The sequence below is a fragment of the Cottoperca gobio genome, chromosome 14 (genome assembly GCF_900634415.1).
Source record: "Cottoperca gobio chromosome 14, fCotGob3.1, whole genome shotgun sequence".
Classification (NCBI taxonomy): Eukaryota; Metazoa; Chordata; class Actinopteri; order Perciformes; family Bovichtidae; genus Cottoperca; species Cottoperca gobio.
In genome coordinates this window covers 8,759,299-8,778,429 of record NC_041368.1, presented here as the reverse complement: position 1 = coordinate 8,778,429, position 19,131 = coordinate 8,759,299, and the positions used below count along the sequence as shown (strand labels likewise).

Genomic DNA, 19,131 nt, shown 5'->3' with positions numbered 1-19,131 from the left:
CTTTTTCAGAATTGTATTTATTAATTACAAAATACAAAAAAAACACAGAAATATTACAAGAAATGTATTTGTACTTCCCTTACTTTGTGTCATTACTGCCGGCAGGGATAATTGGGTATATTAGTTATTTATGAGCAATACAAATAATGTTTTATTAATATATATTATAATATGTACACATGCACAGTTTGTGTACGCCTGGTGTTATGTAGAAAAATATGTCTAATAAATTCAGTTCTTATCCCTCTTATCTGAAATTGGAAGTTTTCCAGTCCATAGCTACCAGCTATACCCATCTTCAGGCATCTTTTTCAACAACAAACTTCAGGCGGAGTGTATTTTCTTAAAGTTCAGTATATTCAGGCCACTATTACTCAGTGCCAAAAGCATTTGGAGTGATTCTTCAATGTTTTGCAAGAACAATAAGAAAGTTATCTTTTGAATGAGACCAAAATCATGCAGCTGGTGCAAATGGTTGAAGATCAGCTTTCAATTTACTTTGGGTATTTCGTTTGTAGGTTTTTTTTGTATTTTCGAGTAAAGTCCCCCAACCCTTGAGAGGTTTTTAACTTCACTTACTGTTTATGTCAATAAGAAGAAAAAAACAAATAGGTTCATTCTGTGCATTTTAGATGAGAGGCAACTCTTCTCTATCCAGTATCAGACTTTACAGTATTCAAGTCACAAAAGGTAAAAATAAAAAACTTAAATGATGTTATTGTTATTTACTGCCTCATCACCATTAACATCTCAAATCAATTAATCAATTAAGATAAGACATGAATTAATTAAGACATTCTGAGAATCTATTAATTCATCTTCCTCTGAATGTTTCCATCTGCGACATTTACTGTAGAACTTTTGATTTAATTGAATGATTAGTTTCCTAACATGAAATATTAACAGTTGGATAACTGTTAAAGGATTTAAGGATTTTTAATTTAACTTGATTTAATTGTGTTGTATGTCCAGTAGTTTGACTTGTTGATTGGCCTTCACCTGCTGTTTTGCCACCTTTTTGGCACCTAATTCTGGAGGTTCATTTCAATGCATTTTCCATGGAAAGTTGTTAATCTCCCCCTCCTCATCTCTTAGTCCTCTACTGCTGTCAACACACTGATCCTCTCTCCCTTCCCCACGATCCCTGCCTCCCTCTGCCACTCTCCCTTCTCACTCCTTTCATGGTCCTCAGACTTACCTAAATCGGGGTAAATCATGTTTCTGTCCAGCTGCCTCTCTTATTCCTCTTTCTCTCCTCTGTCCCTCTTGCTCCATCTCTTCTTTTTCTAACGCTGAAATTCCACCAAGAGAGGATTGGATGCCGCTTTCATTTTCATAGCTTGCACTCCTCTCACATTTCTTGCTCATTTCATGAGGCAATGAACGGAATCTGGTCTTTTCTGCTCGTGAAAAACTACTAAAAATATGGGTGAACCCTTCATGAAAAATAATGTATGGATAATAATGGAGCCCCACAATTCACAAGATAACTTCTTCCACATTATTCAGTCACATCATTTACAGAGCGGCTGTTCTTGTCTTGAAACATGGCTACAAACATTGTTGCAAGTGCAGTCAATCTTAATAACGTATGTGCATCACGTTTGAAAAGACTTGGCACACAAAGATCTATAAGAACATGATAGATTCTGTGTCTGTGTGTCTGTGTGTGTGTGTATTCATTATGACTGGTGGTGGACTGGGATCACACTTAACAATCTTGATTTTTTGGCACCCAGTTCGGAGATCAGACAAGAATACGGCACGGAGCAAAGCAGTGTACTGCTCTGGACAAGAGCAGCAGCAAAACATATTCTAGCCACCTAAAAGAAAGACCCTGTGTTTCTGTGTCAATTGTTTACTGCAACTTGTTTTTAAATGAACTGTATGGTGACATGGTGTATGGTAACATGTGGTGCTGATGGCTCCTGTATGTTGTTGGACATTTGATTGTATGTCAGACCACATGCATTTGCATTTATTCTATTAATATTAATGAAACTGATTCTGTAATCACCCGTACAACTTATTCCCATTGTATATTCGTCTGACCTGACTTTAGGATGTAATTTAACACTTTTGTTCTTTTAATATTGCTTTAGATGAGAAAGTGATGTCGGACGATGAGTTCACCTGTGACCTCTTCCGTTTCTTGCAGCTGCTTTGTGAGGGTCACAACAATGGTGAGAATGTTTCAAATGAGAGTCAAATTTAATTCAATACATTTCAATAAAGCAAACATTGTCGAGCGTTACTGCGTTTCAAAATGATCTCTACTTTGCTACAGATTTCCAGAACTACTTGCGGACACAGACAGGCAGCACAACTACCATCAACATCATCATCTGTACTGTAGATTACCTCCTTCGACTCCAGGTTCAACTTTTAACTTAGCCTAAAGATGGTGCAGTTAATAAAGGTTCAAAATGCAAGTTTGAAATACATGTGTGACGGGGATGTGCTATTGAATGTGCAGCTGGTTAGTTGGATCTACACATCCAACTTTCTTTCAATTATGAATTTAAAAGAATTGCATAGTTCCCAAAGGCTTTTTATTTGGTAGCTCAGATAATCAAGAAGGTCCATCGGGACACTGTAAGTACTTTGTGTATAGCATTTTAAATAGATGGGACAGACCTTTTAACCCGATTAAAACATTTGTTTAAAAGTATTGTTATGATGTGGGAATACTCGAATGACCTCGTTTTTTTCAATCAAGGAGTCCATCAGTGATTTCTACTGGTATTACTCTGGCAAGGACATCATTGATGAACCAGGCAAAAAGAATTTCTCCAAAGCCATGACAGTGGCAAAACAGATTTTCAACAGCCTAACTGAATATATTCAGGTAACATTTGAACAAATACATTTACACTAGCTGGTTGTTTATGTGTGTAACACAAAGTGTCTCTCTTCAGGGCCCATGCACCGGCAACCAGCAGTCCCTGACCCACAGCAGGCTGTGGGACGCTATTGTTGGGTTCCTTCATGTCTTTGCCCACATGATGATGAAGCTTGCACAGGTACGCACATAGGATTGAATTAATTATAACATTTGCTTTAAACTTCCCTCGCTGACGTCAAATCTACACAAATATGAACAATATTGACAGAATACAATCTCATGACATTATTTTCAGTGACCGTGACAGAAATGATTGGTAATCATGAAAGCATAATGATGTTAGTGGAAGTTCACTAATATACCACCAACAATGTCTTTCTATGGACATAAACATATAACAATGTAAACCATTATTTGGTCACAGGCCTAATAGTAAACATTCTTGTAAACTCTTTGTTTATTAGGTGGCCACTAGACACTGCAAACAATTAGCCTGAATATTACATTAAGAGAGCAAAGCCACTTTGGATGTCTTGATTCTATAAGTATTGCAACCGTTTATTTGTACCTCCAGTTTGGGCTGGTTTATAGTCATTCTGAAATGATGTCTTTTTCATAAAAGACAGTTTGACATGTCACAAACGGAAAATCACACGTGTAAATAATAAAATGACCGATGGCTGCTTCAGTTTCAGGGTCCTGGTGTTGTGCATGCTGGCTCACTCTGTCATGGCTTACTGGGACACTTGAATAGCACATCGTCATCGTTAACACCTGTGATTTTCTGTACATGACAAATGTCTGCTGTAAGAAACAAAGGGCCTTTTATATGCATTTAATGTAATACACATCACATTTTTTTCTAGACAGTTCTATACCATTCTAAAAATTCTAAACATTAATTAATTAATTAAATATAAAATGCACGTAAAAGTCATTTAACTATTTAAAAGTTTGGAATCACATTGATTTCAGATTATATGGTGCAAAGTTCTACAAATGAATGGTCAATATACTTTGAGGGTAACCACATGGCTTTTCCTCTCGATGACTGCGGCTAATTGCACCTTTAATATTAGCACAATGTATTGCATGCATAACCCTTTAACTGTACATTTAAGTTAAGAGCCATACTTCATCCATAAGTTCCCAGCTCAGCATTCTCCTAACACACATGACTAACACAGAATCACTTTCCCGTGCGATATCCTTCTTGACCTGATGCTCCCACAAGTATCCGCTGTTCTGTCTTGCAGTCATCATTTTTTAAATACTATAGTAGACAAGTAAACAGGCAATATTTTAAATGTGTAAAAAAAAAAGTAAATGAATAATAGTACAGTATGTAAAAGCTAAATGTATATTATGATATAAATGTATTACTTAGTGTGTATCTATACTAGTTTTACTGTCAAACAAAAGAAAATATTTGTCATTCACAAGAGCATTTGAAATGTTTTTAATTGTCTAACAACTGAATAATTTATGTATTATTTAAACTGTCTTCCACATGTTCAATGCAGGGTAAAGTATGTATCCATTTTATTTATCTATTGATGTGATATTGTGTTTACTAGTTTGTAATGTATTCAATGTTGGTTTCCCTTATCAGGTTGTTTTTTACCCACCTGCTTTTAAAGATGGAAAACAAAAACCTGATTTGAAATGTCTTAATTAGGGGTTTGTATATTATGGAAGATCTAAAATGCACACAGAAAAACAAAGCATTTACTGTATTTAATTATTTATTATTATTCACATTAAAAACAAAATAAAAAGATAAAAAGATAAATAATTTTCCTTTTACATTTGATTTTTATTTAAATATGACATTAATGCATACATAAAAACTAAAGACATATAACAATGCTTTTTGTATTCAACTGTAATACCTTAATTGATTTAATTAATTTTGTATTAAACTTTAATGTATTAGCATTTTGAATCTTCCACAGAAAATAGAGCTTAATGAGAGCTAATATCTTTCCAAACAAAACTGAGCGCAAGGTTGAAGGTGAGTGTTTGAAAGGCAGATACATCAGCAGGTGGTTGAGTCATCGTGAAGTGAACAACCAAATCCAATGTGATATCAACCGATGCAAAGCTTTTTCGACTAACTAGATCAAATACACACAAATACACACTTAAAAAATGACTAATGTTCTTGAGCGATCTTGTAAAAAGGGTTACTTTCAGATCATTTATGAAAAGTCACTAAGATGACTGCAACAGGAACTTATGTCATTATTTTTGCATTAAGTGAAAAACGTAATGCAATAATGGGATTCTCAAATGTAAAATGTTAATACACGTAGATTATCAAACCACAAATGTGACCTTTTTCCTACATTTTGGAATGTAGTTTTCAATATAACCACAAATGACTTATTTACCTTTTAGCCTGAATTCCTTGTGATGTTGAATTTTATTTCTGATGGCTACTAAAAGAGTATAAAACACCTGCTCATCCATAATGTACCACACTAGGCCACAGGAATAGCATACTGAATGTTAATTTTCAGACACAGCAATATTGCAATATGCAATATGCCTTGTCAAGCAATTGCTGGTGTTGTGTACCACGCCGGGAATTTTAAAACGAACTTGTAAACAACAACAACATTGTTATTGCTGACAAATAATTCATAAGAAAAAAAGCAGGTGATTACAAAACTTCCTGTGAGAGGGACTGACCTTTAACCTCCACTGTTGGAGTATACACTTTAATATGAGATTATTTGGTGTTGAAATATACATTTTAATGCGACATCCACTTTGTGTGCACACATTTAACACGGGTTACAGTTCTGTTGCCATTTTCATTCACTAATAACTAACCTGAAGCGATATGCTTTTTATTTGTGTTGTGTTGCTTTGTGGCTTCTGGTGGCTTTGGCTATAACATTATTTATGCATTAACATAACATTAGTATATACACTATACTATAGTGTATATACTGCATATATATATATATATATATATATATATATATATATATATATATATATATATATATATATATATGAACATGTATTGCATGGAATTCAACTGAAATTGTGTTATGGTTCATAGCAATCCATGGCATATTTAGGATGAGGCTATGAATGTCCAAACACAGTTGTGTCATATGAAGAGAATAAGATCGGGCCAGTGACATCACAAAGTATTCTGGACTTTTTTTCCGAGGACTAAATCCAGTGAGCTCCCGTTTCTCTGGATGAAGGGATAATGATTAACAGGTGGTATAGTGTTTGTTTACAATGAAAACCTGTAGGCTTTTTCAGACAAACAGTTTTGCAGATGTAACCTTTATTGGCGGGTCGTTACACGTCAAGATGTTTGTTCTGTGTCACGGAAGCTTCATCTATTGAATCTAATGTTCTCTGACAACATTATTAATCACTGTTCAGATAGAAATAGTTGAAATTTAACATTTGACTTAATATAAAACTGGTAGTGACTGCATTCTGACATCTACGTTTTCCTAAACCTCTCAGCATGAGGGTTTGGTTATTTAACTTCTTTTTGCAGCACCCTCTTTGTTGTGAATGTGAGTGTATGCAACACACAGTATCTTACATGTGTACCTCATGGCATACCAAGTATTTAGGTAACTACATGTTAAAATTATTTTGTGTGACAACTGTTCCACTTCACCCATGACTATTGCATCTCTATACATCTATGTGAACCCCTAATGTTTTGAAATGGTATAGAATCTGCTGTCATTTCTGTAAGATCTTGTGCATCTTTTTATGGCCGCAGGACTCCAGCCAGATTGGTCTGCTGAAGGAGCTTCTTGACCTACAGAAAGACATGGTTGTTATGTTGCTCTCACTGTTGGAGGGTAAAAAAAAAAAGTTTTTATCTGTTGTTTAGTTTTCAGCAGCTTTCATCTCTTCTGGTTTTGTCCTTTATAAATCTATATTTCAATTTTATTCTGTATCATTCAGGAAACGTGGTGAATGGTACAATTGCCCGCCAGATGGTAGACATGTTGGTAGAGTCCTCCAGCAACGTGGAGATGATCCTTAAGTTCTTTGACATGTTCCTCAAACTGAAGGACATTGTGGCATCGGATGCTTTCAGTGATTACGTCACAGACCCTCGAGGTCTCATCTCCAAGAAGGACTTCCAGAAGGCCATGGACAGTCAGAAACAGTACTCCCCTTCTGAGATCCAGTTTCTTTTGTCCTGCTCGGAAGCAGATGAGAACGACATGATCCACTATGAGGAGTTTGCCAATCGCTTTCAGGAACCTGCCAAGGACATCGGATTCAACATCGCAGTGCTGCTCACAAACCTGTCTGAGCACGTCCCTCATGACATCAGGCTACAGAACTTCCTAGAACAAGCAGAAAGTGTGCTGAACTACTTCCGCCCCTTCTTGGGCCGTATTGAAATAATGGGCGCCAGCAGAAAGATTGAGCGCATCTACTTTGAAATCACTGAAGTAAACCGCAAACAGTGGGAGATGCCACAGGTCAGAGAGTCCAAGAGACAGTTTATCTTTGATGTTGTCAATGGCGGTGAATCAGAGAAGATGGAAATGTTTGTCAACTTCTGTGAGGACACCATCTTTGAGATGAATATAGCCTCGCAAATTTCAGAGCAGGAGGAAGAGGGAAAAGGGGAAGAAGATGACGAAGGAGAGGAAGTTGGAGGTGAGGCAGCACAAGCAGGGGGATCAAGCGGAGGAGGTGATGAGGAGAGTAACGGAGAGGAAGGGCAGCCAGAATCAAGCTCTGCCTTTGCAGATTTCATAAACAGCATGCTTAGCTTCTTTAACATTTTCACCTTCCGTAACCTTCGCAGACAATATCGCAGAGTGAGAAAGATGTCCTTCAAGGAGATTGTGGTGGCTTTGTCCACCTTTTTCTGGACCATCCTCATGAGTATACTGCACTTCATTTACAACGTGTGCAAAGGCTTCTTTATGATCATCTGGCAAACTCTGTTTGGAGGTGGCTTAGTCGAGGGAGCTAAAAATATCACCGTGACTGAGATTCTAGCGAGCATGCCAGATCCCACGCAGGATGATGTGCATGGAGATGGACCGGGGGAGCTAAGGACAGGGGAAGAACAAGACACCGGAGGTGTAATGGACACTGGGGAGACTGGGAGTGGAGAGGAGGAAGAGGAGGATACCCAGGACAAAGAGGGTGGGAGGATACCAGGTGTTGATGCTCCAGGTGGACTTGGAGACATGGGTGTAGAATCACCTGTTGAACCTCCAACACCTGAAGGAACTCCCATAACAAAGAGAAAAGTGGTGAGTTGTATGCACCTCAGGTGAATACAAATATGTGTAAATATTCACTGGGTGGTTATCAATCCAGTGTAACATTTACCATAGTCTTTTTATTGGCAGACATCTCAACATTAAGACGAAAAAAGATCAAGTCTTGTACAGTATTTGTTAAACAGCAAGGAAGTAAATAAAAAACCGAAAGCTAAAGCTTTGGTGGGTATTGTGTACTGCCTTTGTTTTGTTACAGGCACCAGAAGAGACGGAAGCTAGCCAGAAACCGCCTGAACCTGTTCCTGTAGTGGAACCTCCTCCAGAACCAGAAAAGGCTGAGTGGGTGTCTTCAGTCGTTGTCTTGTCTACATTAGTTTGCTCTCAACATATATTCTCTCGTGACTCTAGATAACAGGCTATACCTGTTTAACTAAAGCTATATACTTTAGATAAGAATATTTTTTCTAATTCATTTGGGATCTAATGTTTGCATTTCAATGCAGCAATGTCTTGTGCTAACTCCTAAAATACTGCACTGTCATCATAACCATCAGTATATAATGTCCAGTGTACTTTTATAATTCCGTTGGGCCTCTCTGTGGGGAGGAGAGACAAAATCAGATACATGGCGAATTCATCTGCAGCAGTGACAGCCTTCATTCAGATGTTGATGAAATACAGAAATAAGACAATAACCCCACTATGTTTTGTTTGTCAGTGTTGAAACAGCAGAGAAAGAATCCCAGAGCAAGGAGGAGGCGCGGCTAGAAGTCCCAAAGAAATCTGCTAAGAAAAAGGAAAAGAAGCCGAAAAGGGAAGGAGGTTTTCAAATCTGGACTGAGCTGGAAAACCAAAGAAATAAATTTATGGTGACACATATTTTTTCCAGAATTGATTCGCTAGCACTATTTCAAAGTCTCTTACCAACTCACTAATCAGCTGGGAAATATTCCAATCTCTTTTGTAGAACTACCTCTCCAGAAACTTCTACAACCTGCGTTTCTTGGCTCTGTTTCTTGCTTTTGCCCTGAACTTTATTCTCCTGTTCTACAAGGTAGAAAGATAATATTGTATTTAAATGATCATGTTGTGTTTTCCTTAATATTGCATGTTTGCATCAAATCCTTTTTTGTACTTAATTACAGTTTGAGAGACTGTACTAAGCTGTCTTTGCTCTACATTACGCTGTTCTGTTTAGGTGTCTGACACCCCACCTGAGGGTGACGAGATGGAAGGATCTGGAATGTCGGAGGGGAGCGGGTTTTTCGAAGGCTCTGGGTTCTTTGAAAGCTCAGGGGAAGAGGCCGAGGGGTCTGGAATGAATGAAGAAGATGAGGACGAGGAGGACGTACCAATTTATTTCTATTTAGAGGAGAGTACTGGCTACATGCAGCCCACATTGTCATTCATTGCTGCCCTGCACACAGTCATCTCATTCATCTGTATCATTGGTTACAACTGCCTCAAGGTATGATGGGCACACAGTATAATAAAGCTGTTGTTTTACCTACTACTAAATGGATTCCAAAAATGTGCATAACTCAAGATTTGTAATTGTTTTTGTCAGATTCCACTGGTGATCTTTAAAAGAGAGAAGGAACTTGCCAGAAAGCTGGAGTTTGACGGCCTCTACATCACTGAGCAGCCTGAGGACGATGACATTAAGGGCCAGTGGGACCGACTGGTCTTGAATACACCGTATGTATCAGATGCTGTCAAGATTTAGTAGGCAGATAATACATCTATTTCAAATAACCTTTCTTTATTTAATCAATAAACATTGTCCCTTTTTTCACAGCTCTTTCCCAAACAACTATTGGGATAAATTTGTCAAAAGAAAGGTGAGTTGTGTTTGATGTTAGTGGTTTTAAAATGTCTCTGCAGAGCCTGTTACATAATGCGTAATGTAATATCTGTGTCCAGGTTCTGGATAAGTACGGAGACATTTATGGCAGAGAAAGAATCGCTGAGCTTCTGGGTGTCGATTTAGCCTCCCTGGATGTGAGTCAACAACATGACAAGAAACAGGAGGAACCAGACAGCGCTGTGTTTGCATGGTAAAGTACTTTTTCCCCCCAGTAATACCTTCATTAATTAGTTTTAATTACTTTCAACTAGTGCAATCGTTAGGCCGATCGCTTGGCCTCCGGTATTGCTGCTTGCAGCTTTCTTGAGAACCGCCCGTCCAAACAACTTCACACTCGGCACTGTACGCCCCTCAGCAATACATGTGTGAAGTCGATCAGATGAACGGTTGTGGAGAAGCTCGAAGGACAGCCAGAGAGATAGATAGAGACAAGATGACAAAGAAGCAAATGTGTTCTCTCATCCAGAAGAATATCAAAGGCACAGAGATCATTTTCCAACATTGTTTATAATCAATGGATAACCTAGATGTGTTTATTTCAATCACTGAACTTATATTACTTGCTTACCCTATGTGTGTGTGTAGCAGAGATGATCAGAAAGTAAGTATGCAAAGGAAGGTAGAACAGTCACCTTGACCTGTGGATACCAGAGCGTATGAGTAAGAGAAGAAACTGTACAATATAGTGTGTGAGGGAGCTCAGAGAAGGACAATGATAAGGTTGTTGTGAAACTGAATACAGGCAATCCCATTATTAAAAAAGGATCTACCCTTACAAAGAGATATGGATGTGAAGAATTTAATTGGTCGGTGCAGCTGGCAAGCGACGGATAGAAGAAGATAAAAAATGACCTTGGGTGAAAGCCTGGGAGCGCTGTCGTCGGCTACAGGTTGTGCGCATTATTCACAAAGTTTCCTTGTGTAGAAGCGCCTCCACTTCAGTGTAATTGTAATGGCACTGAATCGCACGTTTAATTCATAACCAATCAGAGACTCTCAGTGACTTTGCTGTTTTGATTACTGACCAATCAGGTACATCCCAACCTATTAGGAGGAGCGGAGCATGAGAGGTTTACAAATGACACAAGAGGAAACGTTACTGGTCTGCATTCTGAATCCAAACCCTTCTGTATTGGCTTGTTTGCAAATCTGAAGAACGTACTTAGAAAATAGTGTTGCATTCTTCTGTATCTCAGTTTTTGAATCTGTTAGTGGTTATTTATTTAAAGTTCAAGAAGACTGAACAGAAATGTATGTATTTGTATTTATTTAACCAGGAATAGATTTAAAAAATCTCCTTTTCAAGAGTGTCCTGACCAAGACAGCAGCAGCACATTAAACACAGTTTCACTCATACAATAAATCACAGTTACAGACAAAACCATTTCAGGTCACAGCATGAATACACATAAATAAGACTCAGGTCATCATGTTCTAGATCAGGTCCAGGTCTGCGCTATTTTACTTGCTTAGTTTTTCTGGTGCCATGTTTGTCCTCATCAGCCAATTATATTGCAGCAATCTGAGCCGAGTTTTAACAGTTTGTGTTTGTGTTTACGTGAAGGGAAATTCTCTTGTAAGTCCTTTCTCCAGGAATTACATTTAAGTACAGGAGACTCAGAGAATCCCTTCACTAAAAGATTATATAATGAGGAAATAAAAACATTTCAAAAGCTGTTGTTTTAAAAGTCAAGTTCAAAATGATCTTTTGTGTATCAATTACTCACCCCTTGTTACCTTGAATGTTTGAAGAAAACCTGTCGCATGCATCCACGGTGAACGAGGAATCCACAAATAGAGAAAAGTCCTGATGAATTGAAGTAAAGGGGGGGCCGTTTAACAGCAAAACTGTATCAAAACTAACTATATCAGTTTACAAACTCTAACATAACTCGTGCAGTGTAATCCAAGTCTCATTTCTCCAGTCGTATGCTCACTACTTCTCAAACATACTGTTTAAAACACTTTGGACATGTACAAGTAGTGCACCTGCGCAGGCGTGAGACTGTTTATGAGCCAGTGTTTTAAAATGTAAGGTTTTAGTGGAAATGCATTTGTTCTGGGAGTAGTGAGTTTACAGCTGGATAAATGAGACTTGGATTATACTGCATGAATTGTGTGAGAGTTTGTAAACCAAACTAAACAATATAAAAATATTGTTCTTAAATGGATATCAAACGATATTGTATCTTTGTAGGACGACCACCATTGACATCAAGTACCAGATCTGGAAATTTGGCGTTGTGTTCACAGACGGTGTAAGTAAACTCAAATGTGCACGTATATTGCACACTATACTTTACTATACAGTAGGCCTACTATGTTATACTATACTACACAGTACTATTCTATACTAAGTGAAGTGGAGTTTACCTCTGAGAACTGAAATAACCTTCCTTGTTATCTCTTTGTAGACCTTCCTATATCTCTGTTGGTACACGATAATGTCTTTGCTTGGGCATTACAACAACTTCTTCTACGCCTGCCACTTGCTGGATATTGCCATGGGTGTCAAGACTCTGCGCACTATCCTGTCCTCAGTCACACACAATGGCAAACAGGCAAGTGCAGAAAAAAGCTCAATAGTATTCATTGTATTTCAGTTGGAATGTACTAACTCTGTTTCCTTACTGTCTCTGCCAGCTCATGATGACAGTGGGCTTGTTGGCGGTGGTGGTGTACCTTTACACTGTAGTTGCCTTCAACTTCTTCCGCAAGTTCTACAACAAGAGTGAAGATGAAGATGAACCAGATATGAAATGCGACGACATGATGACTGTAAGTTACTGTTGATGTAAAAAAAAGAAAAAGCGCACTTGGATACATCGTTGTCTGCTCCCACTTCTCACGTCATGTGCATTTTCTTCAATTTACAGTGTTACCTGTTCCACATGTACGTGGGTGTGCGTGCTGGTGGAGGCATCGGAGATGAGATAGAGGATCCTGCTGGAGATGAATATGAGCTTTATCGAGTGGTCTTTGATATAACGTTCTTCTTCTTCGTCATTGTCATTCTACTGGCCATCATTCAGGGTAAAGACACTTCTCAAATGTCATGTCATGTCATTGGGTTAGAGCAGGGATACTCAACTCACTTTGCCTGAGGGACACTTTTTCTACAGGGGCCAGTTAATAATATATTATTAGATCAAACTTATGAATATTTAATGCTTTTTAATGCACTTTATTTACATTCAAAGTACAAAAGAATTCCCATTGTGAATGAATCATTTTCCTTGTGAGTTGAGTAACACTGGGTTAGAAAAAACGTATAAGTGAGGAAAACGGAAGAATGTGAGGAGCTTTTAGAGACTTACTAGAAATCAATAACAGTATACGAAGCAGATTTTAAAGGTACTAGACAGATTTTATAAACCCCTCTAATAATAATGTTACTGTACAAATACTGTAGGTCTCATCATTGACGCCTTTGGAGAACTCAGAGACCAACAAGAGCAGGTCAAGGAAGACATGGAGGTATGACCCTTTCAGTTGACACGTGCACTCAAATGTATGCACCATGTGGATTTAACGCTCATGACTGATTTTTGTGCAGACAAAATGCTTCATATGTGGCATTGGAAGCGACTACTTTGATACAACGCCACATGGCTTTGAGACCCACACTTTGGATGAACACAACTTGGCCAATTACATGTGAGTGTACCTCCTCTGTGTTACAGTGTGTATATGTGCATGACGTACCAATGAGAAATATTAACACGTGGGTCCTTTTCAGGTTCTTCTTAATGTACCTTATCAACAAAGATGAGACGGAGCACACTGGGCAGGTCAGTCTGAGAGGTTTTATTGCACTTTTTTCAATTAGTGTTTTGCTTTATTATTATGATTCCCACTGACTGATAACACAGGCCGCCCTCTTTCAGTTTCTAGTCTCATGCTGTGTCGCCCTTTAACTTGTTGTTCTTACACCCTCTGTTTTAGGAGTCCTACGTGTGGAAGATGTATCAAGAGCGTTGCTGGGACTTCTACCCTGCTGGAGACTGTTTCAGAAAGCAATATGAGGATCAGCTTTCCTAGCCTACAAGTACTTCACACATACAGAGATAAAAGAGACTATTGAAGCGTTACTTGCAGGGTGCAAAATGTTCTTTTTTATCTGGCTAGTGAATGTTCAAATGTTACAAGCCACTCAATAGATTACCATTGTTTTTGTCTGGTAAGTGATACAAGTGATACAATACTACCAGCCACTTGCACGTTTTTTTTTTTTTACCAGCATTTGGATATTAAATGGTGCTATTTTTGTGCCATAGCTACTGGTGTTGATCATTCCTGACAAACTCACAACAAATTGATTTTGTCATGAAAAAAGCAAAATACGTTTGATGAACTATTAACAGCAGGAACATTACTACAAATGTTGGTAACTTTGGTGTCCTTGAGGTGGCTGCAAAGAAAGATACTTTTTATATGTGAATGGGATTCACACCAAGTTTTTTATAAGTATAATCTTTTGTTTCATCATATATGAAATTGCATGAAAATGTTGCCTCTTTCACTCATTTAGGGACATTATGGGTAACCATAAATGTGTTTTATTGTGCTGTCTGTTGAGGAGGAGAAGATAAAACTGTTTATGTGAGAATGTGACAAAGTGCCTAAGCAGAAACACAAGCTGCATCTACTACTACATACTGATTATTGTCATCTTCACTTTAGCTTATTCATTCATATTTATTTCTCTGTTTAGTTTTCTTCACATACTGTAGCTTATGTTTGATTTTAAATTATTTGATTTATTGTTTTTCAAGACAACTTCATGATAAAGTCTCTATAAGAATAAACATCATTGTAATCTGACATTGACATTACTTCATACTGTGCATATAATGTATGTATGTGATGGTAGTGTCCAGTCTGGGAATCCTTACAATGTGGGTCCTAATCTGCAACATATACAGTACGGATTCAGTATTGTTCAGTGAATACATTCTACTAAATGACATAAGTGGTGTTTAAAAGGTATTTAATTTGACGTAGATTGTCAATTGGGACCTTTGCAAACCCACAGGAGGTTGTCTGCAGTTGAGCTACTTTGACAACCTTGATATGTTTGAACAAATCTGCAATTTTTACAATTTAATAACATTTTCCTTCAAATGAAGTATGTACCAATACATGTTTGTGTTAAAGGTGGAGTCAGCAATTCTGCAGAAAGATTGTTGACATTTGAACTCAACACCCAAATAAAAAAAAGATGTACATTCCGTCTCGCTCTCACTGCCTTTTTCTTTATACATCCGTGGCCTCTCCTTTGTCCTGTGCACGGGCACGAACGCCCCCTGTTGCTGATTGGCTGGAATAGTGCCCTTTAGATAGTGCTCAGTGTTGTAGTCTGACCAGATGACAAGACACTGAATTGAACAGGAAAAGACTCAACTTGACTCTCTTGTCTTTTCATGACTGCTATGGAACTGTTGAAATCACAGCAAACAAAAGTGCATTTTGGGGTCATAGAGCCGTTCTGGCTGCTGCTGGTTTGTCGAGAAAGGAGCCAAATAAATGTTGTCAAAATGACTTAATATTAAAAGAAAACAGGTATGATGTTAAGTCATTTTACACAGTTACTCTGCACACACTGCAGCAGTTTGTTTGTAACATCTCATCATACCAAGCTGTTGAACTGAGGACCTGTGGAACATCCCATCTGAACGGGGATTAAGGCCGAGTATTAAAACTCACATTGAGCCCATCCTGTCCTCAACAGTTTTCTCTGAGCCTGGGATACATCGACTGTTAAGATGAACGTCTCGGCGATTCACCACGGCGTGCTCTGGATGTACGGTGAGTTGTTTATAAATGCTGATTTGATTTTGTACTGTTAGAATAAGTTGTACGAACGTTGTAGAATTTTAATTGGAATCTGCATCATGGAGGTGTGATGATGCTGAACAATTGTTCAGTAGGATGATAACTGTATTTTGTACTAACTCATTAGAGCTTTGTGCCAAAATGACAAATTAAAACATGTTATGATATTGTTAAGAGTGTTAGTGAGCAATGCTTTTGAGACCAAGTATGATTGTGAGAAAAGAATCTTAATGATTTTCTGTTCTCAAAATATATATATAATTCAAAAGGTAAATATTGAGCATCATGAAATTATTTGCAGTAAACCCCGATAAAAACATAATCTCAAAATAAACCAAAAAGATTGGTATTGTAATTCTGTTACGCTGCTTATTAAAGTCTGTCCATGAGTTATGTACTGTGTGTATATGGAGTGCGTAGCTTCAGATGCTAGCGTGTGACGATGCTAGATTATGTTCAACCGTCTGATTGGTCGAGCTCCACGTCCACAGCCCCTTTATCCATCAACCATTTGACTGCCTCTAATCTGTGGAGATGATTGAATGGCGTTCATGCTTTAATCCAGCCGTGCCCTGCTCCCACTGCTGTCATGATCACTGTGACAATAATTAATACAGTCAATACAGTTTGGGTGTTTTGCGGTTATGATTAGAATTATTTATCCTTGCATAATTTATCCTACAAGTACTATTTACTATTGAGTACTATTTCCTGTTATTTCCAATCTGCTTTCCTTATCCAGGTGGATTTATTTTCAAACAGTGGAAGAGGAGGTTTGCTCTTAACAGCTGAGGGCAGTCTCCTAGTGTGCCATGATGCATCATCTCCTGGCCAGCGGGTAGTGTTGCAGAACAGTTGTAAAGCAATTGTAGAAGGCAAGGATATACTAGACCTGCCTAAATTACCCTCAGGTGGATGCAGAGATTGCTGCTTTGCCCTGATCCTCCCACAGAATAAATACCTGTTGCTGCTGGCTGAAACCTCTGCAGACTGCAGGTCTGGTGGTCACTGGGCTTTCTCTACTACCGGTAATTACTTTGCCTTGTTCCAGTAAAATGATATGCTGTCCACTTCTTGGATTTAGTTTAAGATGTGAGGTGCAATTTCACAAATGTACCACCAGTTACTTAGGGGAATAGTTCCAGTATTGTTGGACATACTGAATGCTTTTTCACATGTTTGCCAAGTCATGGTAAAATCATATGAAAAGATTGATAGCACTTGCTTAGCTTAGCATAAAGAATGGAAACAAGGCAGCAGCTAGCCTGGATACACCAAAGTGTAACAAACAATAGGAAGTGTTCCCAGTAGTCTGCCCAAACCCCCCTAAAACTACAAAATGTTGTTTTTGATGGCTTTTGGGTTGATTTTTTTAAGCTTTGGACAGAGCGAGGCTAGCTGTTTCCCCCTGATTCCAGCTTTTATGCTAAGCTAACTGGTTGTAGCTTCATATTTAACGGACAGATATGAGAGGGGTACCTCATCTAATTCTCAGCAAGAAAGCTATAACTACTCCTACTATTTTTACTTCGTTTTGTTCGTAACCACATAAAGTCCACTACTCGCACTCTCCTGCATATTTGTCAAGAAAGAAAGACCAATACCATACCAAATTCTCAGTTTCAACTAACTACATATTTCGCTTTCCTGCTTAGCTAGACTGACGGCACCAATACTGCACATTCCATTACTGCAACCTGCCTATTTCATTGGCGTGCACTTGAATTGATGGATGGATGCTTGATTTGTGTGGAGGTAATAACAGAATCATTTTTTATTACTTTTTAGTCAATGGCTGAATATGCTGAAAAGGGTGAGTTAATAAGACGTATTTATTAAGGTAATTGTTTACAAAAATGTCTAAACTTAATAAAGTGTACGGCCACAATAGCGAAGCTGTACTGAGGCATAATGGTACTTTGAAGTGATGCTAAAGTCACGATAGCAATATGCATACAGTGGCAATGCTAACATGCTGATGTTAAAGTCAACAATCTCGAAGATCTCCATTTTGATCTGTTGGTCGGCACCTATGGTGATAAGTGGTAATTGCACGTGTGTTTTTGAATCTTACTTCCTAGAAAGCTCCGCTACATAATACTGCTAATGCAAGGGCGTTCAACAGTGGGCCGGGGACTCAATCACTATTGTGTTACCTCATTTTGCAATAGATAGTGATTTAGGAGTATTTATTTAAATTAAAAGCATTGAGAGATGGTACTTTGAGCAGATATTAAATTACTAATTAGCACTAAACACAAAGAATAGCTAAGGCTTATGGGAATTTTGCAGGTATTTGGTCATAAACCAAAGTATTGGACCAATTGAAATTTGACCTGAGAAGGGTGCTAATTAAGGGAACCTCCTGAGAGGGACATGAATGTATGTACCAACTTGCAATCCATCCAATAATTGTTGAGATCATTTCAGTTTGTGGACCTATAGACTGACATTGCCATCCCTCGAGCCTCGCCACTAGCATGGCTAAAAACTGTAAATAGTACTTAACCACAATGCCCATTAGAATCCAAAATATATTTCTTTGTGCCTTTAAACTTAAACTTTTATTTAGATATATTCGTAATTTATAGATTTCTTAGTCTTTCAATCAATTGCTGGATAAAATCATTGGCAATATTGGCAAACCCATATTTCTCCTTAACAGTATTCTTATTTGACCTCCTACAGAGTCTCACCTCTTAGCCCTTGTAAGCGACACCAGGTGCCACCACCACGCATTACTCTCTAAGATCTTGTGACTGAGCCAATCCTGGACAAAGATCCACCAACTCCACCTGTCGGCCCCACAGAGGCCCCCTCTCCAGGGCCTATGACTTGTGCGTCCCAGAGGGAGAAAGGTGAGTTTAGGATGTGTGCTACTTTGTCTGTAACAGTTTCTTGTAAGTAATCAAGGTAAACAGTTCAATCAAACAAATGAATGTTTTTTGTTTTTATTAAACCACTTAATCCCAACAGGCAGGAATTCTCCCCTTTCAAAGTATTATTAAGGAGGTGCACATTCAGCAGGGTGTCTGCGCCATGGCAGTATCAGTAATGCCCAAGCAATGAGGGCGGTTTATCTGCTGATAGAAGGGGCTACTGCTTCCTCTGCTATGGGTTACCTAGGCGCATGCTCGCTCCCTAATCTGGAAGCTAAAGCTCCTGACCTGCCACTCAACACGGATTTCTCTGACACGCGACCAGCAGGAGCATATCACACCGGCAGCCCTGCACTCGACTCACCTCACTTTGACATCTTTGGCTTTGAAGTGGCAGACTCTGATTTTGATGCTTTTGATTGTGGTGGATTTACTTTTTAATGATGTGCTGCATGGAGTCTA

General features: G+C 38.4%; 1 protein-coding gene across 1 annotated transcript in view; it reads left to right on the top strand.

Annotated features, from left to right (window-relative positions):
- The window catches only part of LOC115019446 (ryanodine receptor 1-like), a 51,573-nt gene extending 36,421 nt beyond the window's left edge, over positions 1 to 15,152 (top strand). The window contains exons 86-107 of the mRNA XM_029449011.1: positions 2,103 to 2,183; positions 2,288 to 2,376; positions 2,720 to 2,848; positions 2,919 to 3,023; positions 4,369 to 4,374; positions 6,612 to 6,693; positions 6,800 to 8,118; positions 8,345 to 8,427; positions 8,807 to 8,957; positions 9,056 to 9,142; positions 9,287 to 9,556; positions 9,656 to 9,786; positions 9,887 to 9,929; positions 10,012 to 10,145; positions 12,153 to 12,213; positions 12,370 to 12,516; positions 12,599 to 12,733; positions 12,832 to 12,988; positions 13,368 to 13,432; positions 13,512 to 13,612; positions 13,695 to 13,746; positions 13,901 to 15,152. Coding sequence (XP_029304871.1) covers positions 2,103 to 2,183; positions 2,288 to 2,376; positions 2,720 to 2,848; positions 2,919 to 3,023; positions 4,369 to 4,374; positions 6,612 to 6,693; positions 6,800 to 8,118; positions 8,345 to 8,427; positions 8,807 to 8,957; positions 9,056 to 9,142; positions 9,287 to 9,556; positions 9,656 to 9,786; positions 9,887 to 9,929; positions 10,012 to 10,145; positions 12,153 to 12,213; positions 12,370 to 12,516; positions 12,599 to 12,733; positions 12,832 to 12,988; positions 13,368 to 13,432; positions 13,512 to 13,612; positions 13,695 to 13,746; positions 13,901 to 13,996 — 3,524 coding nt within the window. The 3' untranslated portion in view covers positions 13,997 to 15,152. The remainder of the gene's footprint in view (positions 1 to 2,102; positions 2,184 to 2,287; positions 2,377 to 2,719; positions 2,849 to 2,918; positions 3,024 to 4,368; positions 4,375 to 6,611; positions 6,694 to 6,799; positions 8,119 to 8,344; positions 8,428 to 8,806; positions 8,958 to 9,055; positions 9,143 to 9,286; positions 9,557 to 9,655; positions 9,787 to 9,886; positions 9,930 to 10,011; positions 10,146 to 12,152; positions 12,214 to 12,369; positions 12,517 to 12,598; positions 12,734 to 12,831; positions 12,989 to 13,367; positions 13,433 to 13,511; positions 13,613 to 13,694; positions 13,747 to 13,900) is intronic.
- The last annotated feature ends 3,979 nt before the right edge of the window (positions 15,153 to 19,131 follow it).